This window comes from Mus pahari, chromosome 4, assembly GCF_900095145.1.
Source record: "Mus pahari chromosome 4, PAHARI_EIJ_v1.1, whole genome shotgun sequence".
In the NCBI taxonomy this organism is placed as follows: Eukaryota; Metazoa; Chordata; class Mammalia; order Rodentia; family Muridae; genus Mus; species Mus pahari.
The window spans coordinates 25,647,994-25,668,376 of NC_034593.1; the positions used below are offsets into that span (position 1 = coordinate 25,647,994).

The 20,383-nt window shown below is 40.9% G+C and overlaps 1 protein-coding gene across 8 annotated transcripts in view; it reads right to left on the reverse strand.

The window, feature by feature from the left end:
* The window catches only part of Phc3 (polyhomeotic homolog 3), a 68,580-nt gene that overhangs the window by 34,686 nt on the left and 13,511 nt on the right, over positions 1 to 20,383 (reverse strand). For 4 of the 8 annotated variants that reach the window (XR_003843686.1, XM_029537375.1, XM_029537374.1 and 1 more), the window contains exons 5-8: positions 13,875 to 14,030; positions 11,397 to 11,495; positions 4,851 to 5,094; positions 2,942 to 3,040 (exon numbers count right to left, since the gene is read on the reverse strand). Coding sequence is in view for 7 of the 8 variants with exons in the window: in XM_029537375.1 (XP_029393235.1) it covers positions 2,942 to 3,040; positions 4,851 to 5,094; positions 11,397 to 11,495; positions 13,875 to 14,030 (598 nt within the window). In the remaining variant the exon portion in view is untranslated. The remainder of the gene's footprint in view (positions 1 to 2,941; positions 3,041 to 4,850; positions 5,095 to 11,396; positions 11,496 to 13,874; positions 14,031 to 20,383) is intronic. The other 4 variants (XM_029537376.1, XM_021195971.2, XM_029537377.1 and 1 more) reach the window with 3 other exon arrangements.

A 20,383-nucleotide genomic window follows, 5' to 3' on the forward strand; every position in this document is an offset into this window, starting at 1 on the left:
AGAAACACCATCACGTGACAAGTACAGTACACACAAGGGTGACTTCAAGATCAAAGATCTCATCCTGTCTAGGACAAAACGTCTCAAACTAACAGCAAAATCAGTTACCTAGGAAGCTTCCCAAGTAAGTGTGTTAGCTCAGATAAAGTCTTAATTGTCTGACCTGAAAGAAGACTGCTTCACATAAAACTCCAGTTCAGCAAGACCCAGGGCTGACTCTTGCAGTGCCCAAGCCTGTCCAAATCTGAGGGAGCAATCTATTTCTCACAGAGAATAAGGAAATGAGATCATGTTACCTAAGTAAGGATGGTGTTCATCCCTTTCCACTCGATGGAACCCCCAGAATAAAGGATGAGCAGTGGCTGGTGTCAGATCCCCTCCACAGAGATGCTCACAACAGGGGCACACTTAGACAGGGGTCACCCGAAGGTGTGAGTGGTTACCACCATGATGCCTCTTTCCAGGGCGGAAGCTGATGAAATCCTCCCTAGCTAGAACTAAAAACTGAATGTACTGGAGGATGAGCTGAAACGACTGCTTCATACTACACAGGAGCAAACACATCTAAGCTGGGCGTGACAGGCACACCTTTAATCCTAGCACTCAGAAGGCAGAGGCACTCGGATCTCTAACTTAGAGGCCAGCTTGATGTACACAGTGAGTTCCAGGCCACCCAAGGCTATAAGGAGACCACATGTCTAAGTCTCTAGTTACCCCTGGTCCCCACCTCAAACGAAATAGTCATCTATATCAAACCTAAGAAAGAATTTTTAATCTTGCAATATAAATACAAAAGTTATGTAACATCATTTTATATTCAACCAGGTTTATGAAAAAAGCATTATATGAACTTTGAATAGCTATTTTTCTTAAACATGTTTGTATTTGATTAAAATTTAAAGTTTAGCGATCAGGCTGAAAAGGCTGCTCAGCAGCTAAGAGCACTGGCTGCTCTTCCAAAGGACCTGAATTCGGATCCCAGCACCCATACAGCTGCCCATAACTATCTGTAACTCCAGTCCCAGGGCATCCAATTCCCTCTTGTGGCCTCCTCCGTTACCAGGAACACATGAAGTGCACAAATACACACAGGCAAAAATCATATGAAATGATTTGTTTAAAAACTATAGCAGTCCTTTAAAGAAATTAACATGCTATTAATATCTCAAATAATATTTAGAAATTTCAATAGATATCTACTAATTGTTTTTAAATGGAGGACTGAGGTTTCAGCTCAGTGTTAGAACAGATGCTTAATCTAAAAATATTTTTGCCGGGCGTGGTGGCGCACACCTTTAATCCCAGCACTTGGGAGGCAGAGGCAGGCGGATTTCTGAGTTCGAGGCCAGCCTGGTCTACAGAGTGAGTTCCAGGATTGCCAGGACTACACAGAGAAACCCTGTCTCGAAAAACCAAAAGTAAATAAATAAATAAAATACAAAGGCTATATTTAAAAAAATGTTTTTCACATAAGCTAGTAATTCCCATTAAGCCTGCCAGCCAGCCCTGTACAAAGGTGGTGATAGCTATGTCATACAGTTTTCAAAAGACAACAGGGAGCAAAGTCCTGCCGTCCCACAAGTGCTTTCAAGTCTCTATCAGTGCTCGGACAACAGCTGCTGAGCGAGTGATGTTAGTTTTCTCTCAGATCGTTTGCCTCCATTTAAAAAAAACAAATTATAATTTAATTTCCTCATCTTTTCCATACATTTGATTTCTAATTATGTGTCTATGTGTGGTGTGTGCACCTGAGTGTGAGCCCCTGAGAAGGCCTGAAGACAGCATCAAGATTCCCTGGATCTGGAGCTACGAATGGTTGTGAACCATCCTCCATGGGGCGGAAAAACAGATCTCTTGTCCTCTCAAGAACAACGGTCATTCTTAACTGCTAAGTGTCTCTCCGGGCCCACGTGGATCATGTTCCTGAACACAGCTGATGCATCCACTAGAATGAGCTTTCTGTGATCTAGTAGGTAAGCCGTCTGATATTTTAGTAAAGGAAAAGTCTATTCTTTATCTAAGTTAGAATCTTCTCGGATCAGAAGTCAGAGTGCAAGGATGATCCTAGAATGGAGGACAGGGACTGTGAGCAAAACAGCTGACCATGTCCAAAAAGCTGTGCCTTACTGGTGGTGACTTTCTTCAACTTTAATAAAGACTTTATTGGGGCTGGTGAGATGGCTCAGTGGGTAAGAGCACTCGACTGCTCTTCCGAAGGTCAGGAGTTCAAATCCCAGCAACCACATGGTGGCTCATAACCATCTGTAACAAGATCTGATGCCCTCTTCTGGAGTGTCTGAAGACAGCTACATTGTACTTACATATAATAAATAGTTAAATCTTTAAAAAAAAAATAAAGACTTTATTGTTGTCAGAGTGGCCTAATATTTGAAGGATTAATGACTGACACAATTTCTCTCATTACTTACAATAATGTATTATTTTATTAATAGTTACCTCAACCCCATCAAGTCTACATGGTACTAAACTGATGCAATATATGACAGATTAACTAAAATCACATATCAAACCCTGAGTTGAGGGCGCTATTGTAAACTTGCTTGCTCCCCTTTCCCCAAATTCACGTGTTAAAACTAAATCCCCAAAGTGGCTATATTTAGAGATGGAGAAGCTAGGAAATTAAGGTCACATGGGATCCTGGGAGGAAGGTCCTGACAAGGCAGAGATTTCTATACCAATATAAAGAGATCCAGGGCTGACTCAACAGAAAAAGGCACTTGCTGACAACCCTGGTGACCTGGGTTCAATCCCCGGAACCCACTCGGTAGAAGGAAAGAACTGACTCCTACAAGTAGTCCTCTAACCTGACACGCACTGTGAAACGCTCATGCTGCCTACACATGAAATAAGCAAGCCCTGCCCCAACAATGTTCCTAAAGAAGCACCAGCAAGCTCCCCTCGCCCACCACTGTGCACTCACAGGAAAGTTCTTGTGAGGACAAAGACAAGGGACAAGGAGAAAAGGCGTCCTCATCAGGGCTGGGCATGGTCAGGCTTTGACCTGGGACTTCCAAGGTACCTAGACAAAGCAGTAGAGGACTTTTCACTATATGCTGAATTACTGTCTAGATAAGGAAAAAGGAAAAAGAAAGAAGCCCTCTAAAAACTGCTTAAAAGTGAACTTTTACCTTTATATATTAAAAACAAAACTATCAGAATTATCAGTTGGGCTGATATCAGAGGCTGAGACAGGAGAGCTGTCATGAGCTCAACACCAGCTTGGGTTACTTCTAAATAAATAAGTAAGTAAGTAAGTAAATAGAATTACCAACAAGTGAAGGCTTCCACTCTTAAGGGCAAATAGTAAAGAAAATCAAGTTAATTTTATACCCTAAAAATACATGTAAGAAAACAGTAACCATGTCCACTGTAGTAACTATTAAGCAACTACATTAGACTACAAATAGAGGGTTTGGTCTTTTTCTCTATTTAAAATGACTGTTGGCATGGTTCTAGCTAAGGAAAAAATAAGATGACAGGTCTCACTAGAAACTCTACCCTGAAGCACCCAATCACTTCAGGCTTAGGAGGCCAGCCCTGTTCCCCACTGGCTCTCACAATCCTGGCAGGATGTTACTTTGAAGCTGAAAAGACTCCAGACAATGCTCTGCAAAAACCCGGTTATCTGGCCCTAGAGACAACACAGACCAGGACATAGATATTTATAAAAAAGAAACCATATCTAACTACAGCATGATAGGATTTGTTAGCAAAGTTTATAACACATATGTAAGATTCATTCATAACAATCTAAGCACTGTGATAGCTAAATAATGCTAATGAGAAACACGGTGTAATAATTTCCAAAGTGTAAGTGTGGAAAGCTGAGGGATGGACTCATCAAATATATAGCTGCCTTCCCTTTACAGGCAGATGAATGTAAAGCACAGCTTAGAGCTATCAAGATGAAAAGGTGAATCTAAAAGAAGACAAGACATAGTCAAGTAGAGCATTAAAGATCAGTGCTCTCATAGGCAGAGATGCTCAGGTCACTGCGGACCACGTGCACGGCGTTTGCCGTCTAGGAAGGAGGCTTGAGGTCAGGAAGCATATAAACAAGGACTATTATGAAAGGTCAGAGTCAGGACACATTTCAACTTAGAGGAATCAGACGATGCCAAGTTAAAGGGATGTAACTCCATGTTAGAACACTTGTGTAGCACATGGGTGAGGCTCTAGATTCAATACCCAGTAGCAAACACACAGAGACGTCTGTCTAGATAGGGAAGTAGATTTCAATAGTACAGAACAAGAGACAGGAAGCTCCCTCTGGCAAGCCCAAGCAAGGTTTTCACTTTAAGAACCAGGAGCAGGGTTACCTGCAGAAGAGACCATGACAGCTTGATAAGAAAGGAAAGACAAAGTCCTGGATCACCTGCTCCCAGGTGAAGTCCCACACTGGTGGTGAGGGAGGAGGGGTTGGGAAAATCATGTCCTTATTTGCACAATCTTTTGTTTTAAAAAAGTAACAAATTATTCCTCCTAATGACTTACACAAAATACACTTAATTTTTCCTAGGAGCTTAAAAAATGTTCCACTAAAGCTAAGACATAATTTTTTTAAGTGCTAAAAGGTTCTACTGATATAAAGGGAGACCAGCACATAATAAAGATGTTAGTCAAGTGTCGCGTAACAGCAACAGACCATCTTTTCTACTGTTATAATCTGTTTTAGCCTCTAGGCTTTCTTCATGTTGTTTAAGCTACTTAGTGAGATCTTCTTTAGCTTATAAAACTCCTCATTTTAAAATGTTTGAACACTGTCACTCTTACTCAAGCAGCAGACAGCCTCTGTATGAGACAACTGCTTGCCATGACCATGTACCCACCTGGTGCTATTAACTGGTGGATGCTTGATGTCCGAGTGACGGCCGTGCTCCGAGATTCCAGACCTGGGCTTCCTCCCTTCTTGCTCTCTGGAGAAGGGTCTCGTTGGCTGATTTTAGAACTGGTCACTGTTGTTTTATTATGGCAAATTGTCAAGGACTGGGTTTGACCAGCGCTTTTTGGTGAGCCATTCTGTGAGCTAGATAAGACACCCAGCTTCTGGCTGCGTAATGTTAAATTCTGAACCTAAGAACCACATAACAAAAAGTAAAGATAAAAATAGTGGGCTTTAGCTGATATGGGAAAGAAGTTGTTAAGACGATAACAGCAATTAACATTATGCCTCATACACAAGGAGGGCCAAGGTCCCGAGACAACTCACTGATCCATCGGGAAGGGAAAATCACCCATCTAAGTGAGCCTACCTTAAATGTTACATGACAGGTTTTAAAGGCCGTAAGGGCAGGTACAGGCCAGTGGGAGTGAAGAACAGGAGGATGGGAAGAACAAGAGGAGCCAAATGAAAAGCAAAGACCGAGGGGGAAGGGCTGACAGCAATGCACTGTAAACTGGCCCTGTTAGGGGTAGTGCTGCAAGACACCTGACTCATCCAATCTGCTACTCCATCATGATACTTATGAGAAGCATTTTCAGAAAACTTAAATTTAAATCATGTTGCTGACCATTCTTTGCCTTTGAGAACTGGCTTTTTTGAGCTGACACATGATCCACAGCTATGAAATGGGTCTGTGTGGTATCCTGCCTATGCTGGGGCCATTCTAACCATTGTAAACAGATAGGATTATCCCATTTCATCCTACTTGAGCTTATAGCTTTTCTCAACAGCAAAGCAGAAAATGCCTCTCCAAAAGCTGTGTGGCCTCTTGCCTATGTGAAATACCACCAAATACAGTTAGTGCTAGCAATGGTCCTCAGAGGGTCAAAGGAGGTTCCAACATGTCAAGACTAACGATGCTGCCAAGTCCTAACTTCTGCACTCTCAGGGTCCTGACTCTACATCCACCTTAGCTGGTGCTCAAGGCTATACTCCCTGTCCAAATGCCAAACAGTGTCAACAGAAGACAAATAAATAAAAGGTAATCGCCAACAATTCTGTAGCTACCGTTAATTTGTGGAAATGAAGTACCTCCCACTCAAGCCCACAAAGAGGCACGTGTATTAAAGGCTTGGTGCCATATGCGTCTGCTCGGAGGCAGATCCTGTGGGAACTGATGGCGGAGGACTCTGCCTTCATCACTGCTTACTCAGCAAAAGGACTTAAGATTTGAACAGACTACTAGGAGGCAGATCTGTAGGAGAGGAGATCTAGGGCCTTGGTCCCTTCCTGCCACCTTCTCTGCCTGTCTACCAAAAAGTAAGCAAGTTGGTCTGTCATACACTCCCTACCATGACAGTCTGTCTTTGGCCCACACACCCCCTGCCATGATGCTTTGCCTCTATGCCCCAGAAAAGAACAGCAAGGGCCCACCATGAACTGAAACCACAGGACAAAACAAATGTCCCTCCTTTTATATTGTTTCTCCTAGGTTAGTAGTCATGGCAACAAAAACTGACAACATTACCATCAGAAAAACTTTCTAAGTGAGATCATATGGAGTGTCTCAGATTTTCCTCGCATACTTCCCATTGTGTGCTGACATATCTTAATAGCCATTAGTATTAAAGTTTCACATAGAAGTAAACTGTACTGTAGTCCCTGAGTTGCCATCCAAAAGCTCATGATATAGGCCCAAACCGCACTGACCCCACCTTCTCCTCTCTGGTCTACAGTTCCTACGTTCCTGCTGAACTGCTCTCACCAGGCCCTAACACATCATGCACATCCTTTATTTGTACTGGCCCTGCTCACATAAATGTCATTCTTTCTCAAGCCCTTAGTCCTGGTCCAATAATGCCCTTCCCTCTCTCAGAAGAGCTTCCTGAAGTCCTTTGTGAGAAACTTCCTTCCCCACCCCAGGACGTTCCCTAATGTCTAGCTGGTGTGTGCATTTCCGGCGTGCACATCTGGACCAGTAAGATGAGCTAACGGGCTCTCTCTCATCCTCAGCACTGACATTTCCCTCACCCACCCGTTGTTCAGAACCACAAACACTTCCTAAGTCTGGGATATTCTCTTACATCTGATTTTGAAATATACATCATATAGCTATTTGAAAGGTTATTCTGTTCCATTTAAGGCTCTTATGCTAACACTAAAATTTTGTCATATTTACTAACAAACTCCATCAGTATCTTGGTAGAGGTACATTAAAATGTCTCTGGGAGAACAGGGATGTAGCTAGATGTACCTTTGCCCAGTATGTCCGGTATGACGAGAGGAAAAAACAACAGTCAGGGATAGTGGCCCAAGACTATAATCCTAGCACGCAGGAGGCAGAAGCAGAAGGGTCACAAACAAGTTCAAGGCCAGCCTAAGATACATCATTAATTCCAGCACAATCATGGTCACACAGCAAGACCTTGACTCCAAAAGTACGTAAATAAACAAATAAGTAGAACAATAAACTTTACTATCAGCTGTTTCATGAATGATCCATGCAATGGACCATATAACAGTGACAACCAAGAATAACCTGCAAATCTTGAGTGAGTGAGTCAGAATGAAGTGTGTGAGCAGCAAATGGAGACTTGACACCTACACACACACACACACACACACACACACACACACACACATCATTTCTCTAACACTCTTGCTGTTTCCTGCAATTCTGGAAGGCAAACTCCTTGTCTCCACAGTTAAGTAAGATATGGTCAATGTGAGCTTTTAGACTTTAACTAACAGCTGCCATCCTCACTCATGTACCAACTTGATTAAAATAAATTACAACACAGAAACTGGAGCACCAAAGGCAGCATTGAGCTACTGTTGGAAAGACTCATATTGAGATGCTGTGATGGTTTGTATATTCTTGGACCAGGGAGTGGCACCATTTGGAGGTGTGGCCTTGTTGGAATAGGTGTAACCTGGTTGGAGTGGGCGTGTCACTGTGGGTGTGGTGGAAGTCAGTCTTCCACCAGCAGCCTTTGGATGAAGACATAGAACTCTGAGCTCCTCCTGTACCATGCCTGCCTGGATGCTACCATGCTGATAATGGACTGAACCTCTGAGACTGTAAGCCAGCCCCAATTAAATGTTTTTTATAAGACTTGCCTGGGTCATGGTGTCTGTTCATAGCAGTAAAACCCTAACTAAGACAGATGCCCTTGACATCATCACTTTTGAGGGTAAAAAAAAAAAAAATCCATGCTAAGAGCCTGGCTTTAATTTTCATTTCCCCTGAACCAAGTCTATGATATTATGAAAATCTTCTGACATTGTGCATAACGTATTTTTCCTAACTTCACTCTAATGTTTTATGGTACATAATGAATATATCACTGCCAAAATAGTCTCAAAATCCTTTAACTTGAATCAAACACTGTCACAGTGTCCTGTGTTCTCTGCCCAGGAGATGGGGAGTCAGTGTCGTGCTGGTCACAGTAGATCTTTAGCTCCCAGCTGTTTAGTCCAAAGAGATCAATCACTTCGCCTCACATCAGCATTCCCCACAGTGCCCCTTCATAAGGATGGTTTCTTACTCTTCTACACAGATGCCTTAGTGCCAGTCATTGTGGTGCATGCCTTTAATCCCAACACTCCAGAGCAAACACAAGTAAAGCTCTGTGAATCTGAGGCCACCTGATCTATGTATTTTTCCAGGTCAACTAGAGGTACACAATGAGACAAGACCATATGTGTATGTATGCATACATACATACATACATAGTGTGTACATGTGTGTGTGTGTGTGTGTGTGTGTTTGTGTGTATTTCACTGAGGAAAAAATTAACTGATATACTACTGACTTTTGTAGTTTAAATTAAATTATTAAACTACAAATCTTTTTAAGTAGTGGAAAAGGTTCAAAAGCAGCAGTACTGAACCTGAAGTTATACCTTCGCTGGGTCAGTATCACCAACCACTGCCAGCTTCACTCACTGCCACTTCAAAAGCATAGTATTCAGAGAAAAATGCCTAATCAACACTCTTCCAGTTCTCCTGAAACCCTTAACTAGAGCCACACAGATAGTTCACATCCAAGTGCATCAGAAGACCACTTTCATAAGCTATATCAGCTGGATTAAAGATTTATAAGAACGTTTCCATCATGAAAAATAGGTAAGCAAGCTGCGCCCCGGAGTGCATGAACTAGTCACCATCTCCTAAGCTAACGGGTTAGTGCGTAAACTACAAATCAGTTGAGTAGTTATGTTCCTCTCTCCACCTCTAGCTTCTTGGAAACTAAGAACCACAATGTCAAATGAAAACACTAATCAGTAGATCTGATACCTCATTATGTGGCAGGCACGGTGCTAAGTAGTTTCTGACTTCCTGTTTAACAACCGAGGTATCACTTCCAGTGTAGGTAAAGAAGTTGGAGCTTCGCACCCACTGATCGATACCTAACAGGAGCGAGTTAGGAAAACTCTGGTATATCTAACCACACTCTTTATAACTAATACATGAAAATTAGTCTTCATTATTAAATATGTTAATACACAAAAAGGTTCAATAAAAAAGCCAAAGAATGCTGTTACCACCTCATTTCTTACATTTTGCCAGAAAGTAAAACATGAAATGAAGACACAGCGCAGCAGGGACAGCAACTCATGCCTGCAATCCCCGCACCAGGACAGACACTGAGACAAGAACACTGCCTTGAGTTCAAGGCCTGCAGCCCACACCAAGTACCAGGCCAGCCAAGGCTACACAGCAAAACCCTGTCAAAAGAAACAACTGAAAACACACCCCAAACAAACAAAAGATATAAATATGTAATTAAATAAAAGGCCAAAAATGATACAATATGAGAGTCTGCCATGAAATCTAAAAATAGCATCACATAAAAGTAATATCTGCTCAATTGTTTAGCTGAAAGTTTACTGGATGTAAATAATTTTATGAAATTTATTGAGGTATCACTTATAATGGATATAACTGTTCCATGAGTTTTGACAGCAGATATATACCATATAACCACCATTCCCACCAATACACAAAACATCGCTCACCCTTTCCCCCTCTGCCTCAGGGACCATTAATCTAATGTTTTCACTATGGAAAATTTTCCCTATTCTGCAATTTTAGAAATACAGAATCCCAGATGCACTTCTTGTGTCTGGCTTCATGCTAACCATGCTGTTATGGGTTTATCTGTGACTTGCTCCCCCACCTGTGAATACGGTCCCACTGTATAAATATGATACCATCTGCTTACACATTTGGCATTTAAAAACAATTTAGCTGTCATAATCTATTGTAGCCACCCGGGTGAGTATATAACATTCACTATGGTTCTGTTGCATGATCTATGATGTTGAGCATTTTTTCATATGGCCGTTTTTTGTTTGAAGCTGTTGTTGTTGATGATGAGACAGAGTCTTACTTTGTGGTTCTGGTTGTTACTAAATTCACTATATAGACCAGGTTGGCCTCAAACTCAAAGAGATCTATTTGCCTCCTAAGTGCTGGAATTAAAGCCATGTGCCATGCCTGGCCTATATACTGTCTTGTTTTAAACTATCTCTTCAAATCTTTTGTCCAAACTAACCTCATAATCAATTATGAAACTATAGGAATTTCTTTTAACATATTCTAGATACAATCTCTGGTCAGATACATTTTTTTCAAGATTTACTTATGTATGTGAGTACACTGTAGCTGTCTTCAGACACACAAGAAGAGGGCATCTGATTCCATTACAATGGTTGTGAGCTACCATGTGGTTGCTGGGAATTGAACTCTGGAAGAGCAGTCAGTGTTGTTAACCACTGAGCCACCTCTGCAGCCCCCTGGTCAGATACATTTATTGTGAATAGTTTTTCTCAGCCTGTAATCTGCATACTCATTTTCATAATGATTCTTTGAAGAATGATTTCTGGTTTTGTTTTGTAGTCAATGTCCTGTGCACACCCCGAGAGAGCCTTGACTAGACTTGCAGACATGCTGCCCTGTCTCTCCTGGAGAGTTAAGTTTTACTTCTATCTTTAGGTTAATATTCTACTTTTATTTAATTTTTATGAATAAGATAGAAGTTAGGAGTCATTGTTTTCCACAGTATCAAGTAAAGTAATATTCTACTTAAGTTTTTAACTTAAATTTTGCCTGATTTAATACATTTTTAGCTTAAAACTACCATCCACTTTGGCTTATATATTATATAACTGTTTGCAAAGAAGTCTACAAAAATAATATAATTCCCATAAAAAAGGAATCTAGTATACAATAAAACTAAAAATACAATGTCATTAACGAAACTCTCATTAACCTTAGTGAACACCTAGTAAGCTAAATCTCTGTTCAATTATATTGTCACTTCTACACACAACCATGTTCTCCAAGTTCTCAGTGGTGCATGAATTTCACCTGAAAGGCACGGCCATGCACTCTGCAGCGGAGGCTGACCCGAGAGCGAGAGCGCAGTGCAAGTCTCTCCGAGGAGACACAGCCCTCAGGGGCATGCTATAAAGCCAGACAGTCTCACCTGAGCAGCTGCAGACTGACAGGAAGGTGACGGTGACGACGAGACAACAGGGATGTCAGACTGTACAGCAGCCACAGTGGTAGCAGGTGTGAAAATCAGCTGTACAGACAGAAAACCAAAAGTAACAGCCTGAGACTAAAGAACACATCCCACACACAATGTGCAGCAAGCAGACAAGACACTGAACCCTATGACAAGGGGACAATGCCAGTTAGGACCACCTCCTAAGAAAAGGCTTCACATGACAGAGAAGGTTGTAATCACAGAGCTCAAAGAAGCCATCAACAGCTTTAAAATACCTCACAATTCTGAGAGTAGAAAAAAAAAATCTACTCAAAGACAAAAATGGATTTTGCGATATGAAATCCTCAAACCAAATTTGTTTCAAATAAAAGCTACTATCTCAGGATTCCTAAGATGGAAAGTGAAAATAAAAATGTATTAGGATATAGGTTAAATTCTGTTAAGAAACAGGAAAAGAAACACCAAAAAGTCCCTTGCGCCCACACAGATAACATGCCACATACCACGCTACAACTGCTCCACTCCAGGGAACCTAGCTACAGAACAAAGTAAGGTTGCTCCTGATTTTAAAATTGTCTGTAAAAGGCTATTTATTCTAAATGTAAAGGTCAGAATGTTAAAACAGAGCAACAAAATGTCTTCACACAAAATGACAAAAAAAAAGAAAAACATAATCTATTCATCCTAGTCTTGTTTCAGACTTTTATTATTATACAAGTATCATTAATTTCTAAGACAATACAATCTACTCAACCAAACTGAATTGAGTCAGTAACAGTAGGCTTCAGTGCTTAGATACAATATTCTAAAGTCATTCCAGGAATTACCATCTTACTGCTACATAAACTAAAATCAACTAGGGGTACTTCCTAATTTTGAATTTTTACTAGTAGGTATTAAATATACAAACTGGGTTTCGGTGTGTATGTGTGTACATACATAATGATCATATTCACTATCCCTGCCCCCCCCACGGCTCCTGCGCTCCCCCCCCACGGCTCCTGCGCCCCCCCCCGCTCCTGCGCCCCCCTTTCCTCTAGACCTTTTACACTTTGATTCTTTACTCACTTACAGAGTCTACATAAATTCACCCACAAATTTTCTTCTTTTCAGTGCATGCAGTCTCAAATCACTCTCCTCTAAAAGGAATATATTCCATTAGACTGAGTCATATGAACTGCCCATTTTAAAGGTCAAAATCATCACACACAAAAAAAAAAATCAAATGGTTCAACCAAACTTTAAACCGTATCATTAAAGACAACTTTAAGGGAGAAAATAACCACGAGAAAGGTGATGTGTGCCCCACAATTCGTGAACAGAATAAGAGGTGTGCCCATCATCACTTCCCACCAAATGACCACTGAGAACTTCCCAGCCAACTCTAAATGAAGACCTGGGGTCAGATGCATATTCAGTTCATTGGTCAGAAACCTGCATATTAAGGAGGTTGAAGATGCTGAATGTCAACAGGACACTTGCCTAGTATGCATGAAGGCCTGGATTTAACCTCTAGTACTGCAAAATTAACTAATACATATATATGACTTATATAAAAACACATATATATGCTAAAACATTTGTCTAACTTTGTCTGCATTCCTTAAAACAAGTTCAACAATTAATTCAGGAAATCAGTAGGAACCTATTTATAGAATAATCAATCAACATTTCTATGTTAATAAAAAATTTGAATTACACATAAGAATACAACATTATGGGCTGGTGAGATGGCTCATTGGGTAAGAGCATCCGACTGCTCTTCCGAAGGTCCAGAGTTCAAATCCCAGCAACCACATGGTGGCTCATAACCTTCCATAACAAGATCTGACACCCTCTTCTGGAGTGTCTGAAGACAGCTACAGTGTACTTACATATAATAAATAAATATTTAAAAAAAAAAAACTGTGCACTGGGGGAGGGGAAAAAAAAAAACCTGTGCACTGTCATGCCTGGTTTAAGTTAAAAAAAAAAAAAAAAAAAGAATACAACATTATAAAATTTGAGACAATTATAACCAAAGCTATGAACTTTCTGAAGTGTCAAACTCCAATCCAGATTCAAGAAGGTCCAAGGACAAATCCTTACTTATAATTAAAAACTAAGGTTTTAGTATGTCCAACTATTTCCTCAAATTTTCAATGTCAGCATAATAAAATTATTTTATGTATTACTGCAAGTACTAAAACTATAAAATTATTAAAAGCTCTTCAATTGTTGAAATAGCAAGAAAGTTTTTAAAATCAATTACTAAGTATTAAAAATACTTTTACCAAAAAGGCCTACTATTTCAAGGTGGAATTTTATGCACATTTATAAATGTACAAAGGCTGAGCATATATACATACTTGTTAACTCCTGCTCAAGTATTAAAAATGCCTCACTGCATCAAGTTTAGACACACTTGAACTCTCCAGCAGTTAGACACTGAAAAGCTGGTATTTGGTATCTTACCATTTGAGCTCGGAGATACATCTGGGCTTGGCTGGCCGTTAAGGTAGGAGAGGTGCTCCCTAGCAGCATAGTCTGCTGGGTAATACTGCCGCTGGTAGAACTGGAAGTCTGGGAGCGGTTCATCAGCTGAGCAGGTGCAGGAGAAGCGGAGAGGATCTAAGGATGATAACATAACGGGTCAGGTGCTGCCAGTTTTGCATCTGTGTTCCTCAACCTCACCAAGCTGAAGCAGGCAGTCAACAGCAGAAGCCTCAAAGAGCTGCTCTGATCTGTGCAGAACCCTCTGCTGTGGGCAACTATTTCCATATAAGCAAGACTAACACAGACCGCTTAGTAACTGGGACAACTTTTTAACATACCCACATTTCAGTACGACTTCTAGCATCTTAGAATGTCATTATTACTACCTCCCCGAAATTTGGGCTATGTTCAATTATTTTAATATGCTACAGAGTAAATAACTTTAAATTTTTAACTTTAGTACACTATTTTCTCACACTCACATTTTAAGGAGCTTCTGAAGTGAATAAAAATTAAAAAACAAATAATCTATTCCTATATAAAAAGCATACAGGTAACACAAAATTAGTGCAGTGTGTTCTCAAAACAGAAGAAAATATAATTGCTGTCAAACAGATGGAAAAATCGTGAATATTGGCTACAAAATTAATGTATAAATACTTTAAAGTTTAAAGACACTGCTTAAGAATTAATTAGAAAAATGTGGTGACTCATAATCCAGTACTCAAAAGGCTGAGAAAGAAAGGGTCCTGGGTTAAATGCCAGCTCTGGGCTGTGGAGCAGGTTCTAGGCCTACCTAGGGTACATCAGATCTCGTCTGAAAAAAAAAGGAAAAAAATAACATATGGCTGAGAGGGTGGCACAAGCCTGTACTCCAAGCACAAGAGATGCTGAGACAGGAGGATTGTTAGTTGATGGTGAGTCTGAGCTAGGCTACACTTCAAGTTGCTGGATAGCCTAAGTTTATTACGTAATAAGATCCTAGCTCAAAAAAGTAAAAACTAGTGTGTAGCCTAGTAAATCCCTGGAAAATACATTAGAAACTGGCAACTTGCTTGGATCTGTAAAGGGGAAATGGAATGGGGAGGACAAGAAGCAGAGAAGAAAGATACATACACCCTTTTTCATCTTTCCAATTCATAACCATGTTCATCTATCATTCATTCTTAATAATTTCAAACAGAGAATATAACCCAACCTCACCTTAAATCCTTTTTGTGGAACAAAGCAGAAAATAAAATTAAGAAACATTAGACTTCTGATTCAGGAAGTGAGCACTCATTCAGGTGCTCAAAGACTTTCTGCACTGCCTCCTCAGGGTGAAGATGGGAGTGGCATAAGTAACCACAGGGCAGGAGGGAACTGCCCAGGTATCAGTACAAAAATGCAAACCCAGGCAGTGAGCAACAGCTGCCACTGAGGTCCCATGGAAAGGCCACATCTCGCCAGCGAGGTGGTAAAGCTGGAACGAACTGAGATCACTATTTTTTGAGTGAAGATCCCGAAAAAGGCTAATCAACTTGTAAAACGCTGAGAGGCAGCTGGGCAGCTGCTACAACCGCCCTGACATACTGGAAGGCTGGAGGGAGACACCTGTAACAATCAGAATTTCAGGTGTTTACCATGGGTGGACAGAAAGTCCAAATTCACACTCCTGCATAGCTCTTTAACACAATCCACTTCATTAACATTTGATGGAGCAAAATGGTAAAGCAGGCTTTCCAGCAATCTTCCATCAGAGGAAACATCAACTTGAAGTAAGTATCTGCACATGAAATTCCTTTCATGAGACCTAGGTTATCAGATTCTTGTTAAAATCCGTGTTAAAATAATTATAAAAGCTACGAAATAGAAATTCTCAGGCATACTAAGGATTCAAGTTTATTACTAATGTCTCACTACAAGTAAGCCATCAGAAAGGATGCCACCAAACAGAGCAGTTGCCATAATGCCCTATGACTGTATATTTTTCTGTATCCTAAGTGTGCTCTAAAATCTGTTTTCTTTCCATTTTTGGTACCCAATACTGGGTACCAAATACTGACAGCACAACAGCATTAAAAAGTTCTGAAACATGGGCTGGAAAGAAGGTTCTGTCAGTAAAGTGCTCATCACACAGGGGGAGGAGCTGAGCTTGGCCCAGGGCCAACATAAAGGCGGGGCACAGTGGCATACATCCAAAACCTCAGCCCTGGGAAGGCAGACGCGAGAATCCATGGGCTTGCTGGATGGGCCACTCCCAAGGTTCAATCGGTAACCCTGTCTCAAAAACTAAAATGCAGTGTGACCACAGCAGATGCCCTACGTGGGGTCAGTCTTCAGTATGCACACAAGTGTACACACAAAGGTACTGGAACACGCTTTCCTCATGAGAGTTGAAGACTAACACAGAATCCAACACAATCATGGATGACTGAAACTGAGCTGTTGCACAATGAAACTAATGTATCTATTACAATCTCCTCAAATTCTTTCCTGCTCACCACCATACCAGTTACAGAAGAAGTCAATTACTACTTGATTATATTCTATTAAGGTATTTGCTATGCCTGGATATAATTCTGCAAAGGAATATACTGTCCATGAAGGAAGGGTCTGTAATTTGAGTACACCCTCAGGGCAACCAGCATGATGCTTAACAATAAAAAACTGTCTCCCTTCCCATAACCACCACCCCAAAATCTCACTATTAGCTCAGGTTCAGTCCCTATTCTATTGCCTGACCTCAGGCAAGTGGGCTGTATCTAAAAAGGATTCTGTTTACAGATGATCTTTTAGCAACAGGTTTTTGGGGTGCTTGTTTGTTTGTTTTTAAGTATATTGCAGGCCATTGTGGGGCAAGCCTTTAATTCCAGCATTTGGGAGACTGAGGCAGGCCAGCATGGTCTGCAGACCTAAATCAATGACAGCCAGGGCTACACAAAGAAATCCTTTCTCAAAGAAAAACAAAACAAAACAAAAACAAAAACCTACCCTTTATTAAAATTATCTGTTGCATATTCTAGCTGATGTTCATTCTTACTGCCACTCATCCTGCAACATAATTTACACATACTTGTATTATACATGTAAACTAGTTAAGAAACCCTCAGAGAGTAATAAATTAACATCTAGTCACTAGTATACAAACTATTAAACAAACCCGCTCTTCAAATACAATGTTACTGAATAATTCAAAAACTGATTTGTTTGGCCAACTTTCAGACACAAAGCCTTTTCTGTCTTAGTCTGCCATAACAGAAAACCACAACCCGACAACTTGAGCAACGGAAACATAGGACAGGCCCGTGCTCGGTGGTAGAACTACACTCAGCCTGTGTGAGGGCCCACATCAATTCCCAGCACCACAAACTTTAAAAACAGACATTTATTTTTCAGTTGAGAGGAGTAAAGGAGTCCAGCCCAAGTTTCCAGTGTGGGTCTCTTCTGGCTGACAGCCCACTACCTTCTCCAACCTCCCACACGAGAGAGATCTCTGAGAACTTTTCCTTTGATAGACATCAGTCTTCTCATAGGAGGGCTCCACTCTTAGGACCTCATTTAACTTAAATCAGTTCACTACAAAGTCTATTTCTAGTTAGGTTTTTAACATCAATTTTGGGGAGACACAATTCAGACCATATATCATCATTTACTGAATCTTCTCTTTTTAATCTAAATATAGGTATATCTAGATGAAGGAAAAGCTAGAAGTCTAAATAGAAAATCAGAAAAGCTTGGAGTGCAGGCAACCTAATGGCTTACTTGCCCTAAGTTACATCATTGGCCACTTACAGAATTTAACATGAAAACATGCATGCAATCAAGCTTTCAGAATACATCTTTTTTTTTTTTTTTGAGACAGGGTTTCTCCGTGCAGTCCTGGCTGTCCTGGAACTCACTCTGTAGACCAGGCTGGCCTCGAACTCAGAGATCCACCTGCCTCTGCCTCCCAAGTGCAGGGATTACAGGCGTGCACTACCATGCCCGGCTTGGGAATACATCTTAAGAGCAGGGATATTACTGGGTATGCTCATAACTTAAAATCTTTTTTAAAAAGTGTTTAATTATGTGTGTGTGTGTTTGTGTGTAGGAAGGGGAATTACAGGTAAGCTCAGTGCCTACAGAAGCCAAAAGAAGGCATCGGATCCCCATGCCCAGGAGAATCTGGCCAACACAAGATCCCCATGCTCAAGAGTACCCAACCAACAGAAGACCTCAATCATAGTTCTATGGACTTTTTGTTTCATTTTGCTTTGTTTTGGTAATTTCTTTTTCAAATTATTGGTCTTTTGCTTGTTTGATTTTCATTTTTGTGATTTTTTTTTATTTCTTGTATTGGGGGCATTGTTTGATTTGGGTTTTTGGGGGGAGGAAGAGAGAATATAAAGTTAAGAGGCTAGAAAGTAGGGAAAGGTCTATGATAAGTTATAAAGAGAAAAAAACATGATCAAAGACCTCAACATAAAACCAGACATGGGCCGGGCGTGGTGGTGAACGCCTTTAATCCCAGCACTTGGGAGGCAGAGACAGGTGAATTTCTGAGTTTGAGGCCAGCCTGGTCTACAGAGTGAGTTCCAGGACAGCCAGGGCTACACAGAGAAACCCTGTCTCGAAAAACAAAAAACAAAACAAAACAAAAACCAGTCACGGGCTGGAGAGATGGCTCAGCGGTGAAGAGCACTAACTGCTCTTCCAGAGGTCCTGAGTTCAATTCCCAGCAACCACGTCGTGGCTCACAACCATCTGTAATGGGATCAGATGTCCTCTTCTGGTGTGTCTGAAGACAGCTACAGTGTACTCATATATATAAAATAAATAATAAATCTTAAAAAATAAAATAAAATGAAACCAGACACATGGGCTGGAGAGATGGCTCAGTGGTTAAGAGCACTAACTGAACTTCCACAAGTCCTGAGTTCAATTCCCAGGAACCACATGGTAGCTCACGACCATCTGTAATGGGACTCAATGTCCTCTTCTGGTGTGTCTGAAAATAGCAACAGTGTACTCACATATATAAAATAAATGAATCTTGAAAAACAAAAACAAACAAACAAACAAACAACAATAAAAATAAAAACCCAGACACACTGACCCTGATAGAAGAGAACATGTGGAGCAATCTTAAATGCACCAGCACAGGAAACACTTGCTGAACAGAGCACCAATAGCTCAGGCACTAAGGGCAACAATGACTGGGGCCTCAGAAAACTGAAAAGCTTCCTTCTGTAAGGCAAAGGACACTGTCAACTGGACAAAACAGCAGTCCACAGAGTGGGAAAAGATTTTACCAACTCCACATCCAATAGAGGACTGCTATCTAAAATATATAAAGAACTCAAGAGAGTCTAAAATGGGGTATAGAATTCTCTATAGTACCTCAAATGGCTGAGAAACACTTAAGGAAATGTTTAGCATCCTTAGCCACCAGGGAAATGCAAATAAAAACTACTTTGAGATTTCATCATACATCTGTCAAAATGGCTAAGATCAATAATACAGTAATAACAGCTCATACTTGTAAGGATTTGGAGCAAGGTAACACTCCTCTATTGCTGGTAAGAGTATAAACTTGTAAAACCACTTTGAAAATCAATATGGTGGTTCCTCAGAAAATTTGGACACTGATCTACCTCAAGACACAGCTCCATCCTACCACAAAGACATTTGCTCAACCACGTTCACTGCAGCTATATTCATAATGAGCAGAAGATGGAAACAACCTAGATGTCCCTCAGCTGAGGAATGGGTAGAGAAGACGAGTGCATTTACACAATGGAGTACTGCTCAGCTGTTAAACAAACGGCATCATGAAACTTGCAGGCAAATGGATGAAACGAGGAAAAAAAATCATCCCGAGTGAGGTAACCCAGACCTAGAAAGAAAACCACGACTATGTATTCTCTCGTAAGTGGCTATTAGCTGTTCTGTAAATGACGTCAAGCATGGGTCTGCTCTAGGTCCTTGGTATATGTTATGGCTGGTGGGCTGGTGTTCTTGTGGGACTCCCAACAGTGGGAGCAGGGGTGACTCTGATTCTTTTGCCTGCTCTCGGACTCTTTTATTCTCTCCTATTGGGCTGCCTTATCCAGCCTGGGTATGAGAACCTTTTCCTTGGCTTATTGTATTCTGTTTTGTCTTGTTTAGTTGTCTCTTGGAGGCCTGCTTCTTTCTGAAGGGAAATGGAGGGAGTGTATCTGGGGGAGAGGGGAGCTGGAGATGGGGCAGAGCTCGGAGGAATGAAGGGAAGGGAAACTGGTCAGGATGTGTAAGAGAAGAATCTGTTTTCTATCTATCTTTTAATTTTTTTTACTTAATTTTATTTTATGTGCAATGGTGTGAGGGTGTCAGAGTCCCTGGAACTGGAGTTAGACTTGTTAGCTACCATGTGGTTGCTGGGAATTGAACCTAGGTCCTCTGGAAGAGCAGCCAGTGTTCTTAACCGTTAAGCTATCTCTCCAGCCCCTTTTAATTTTTTAAGACAGGGTTTCTCTGTGTAGCCCTGG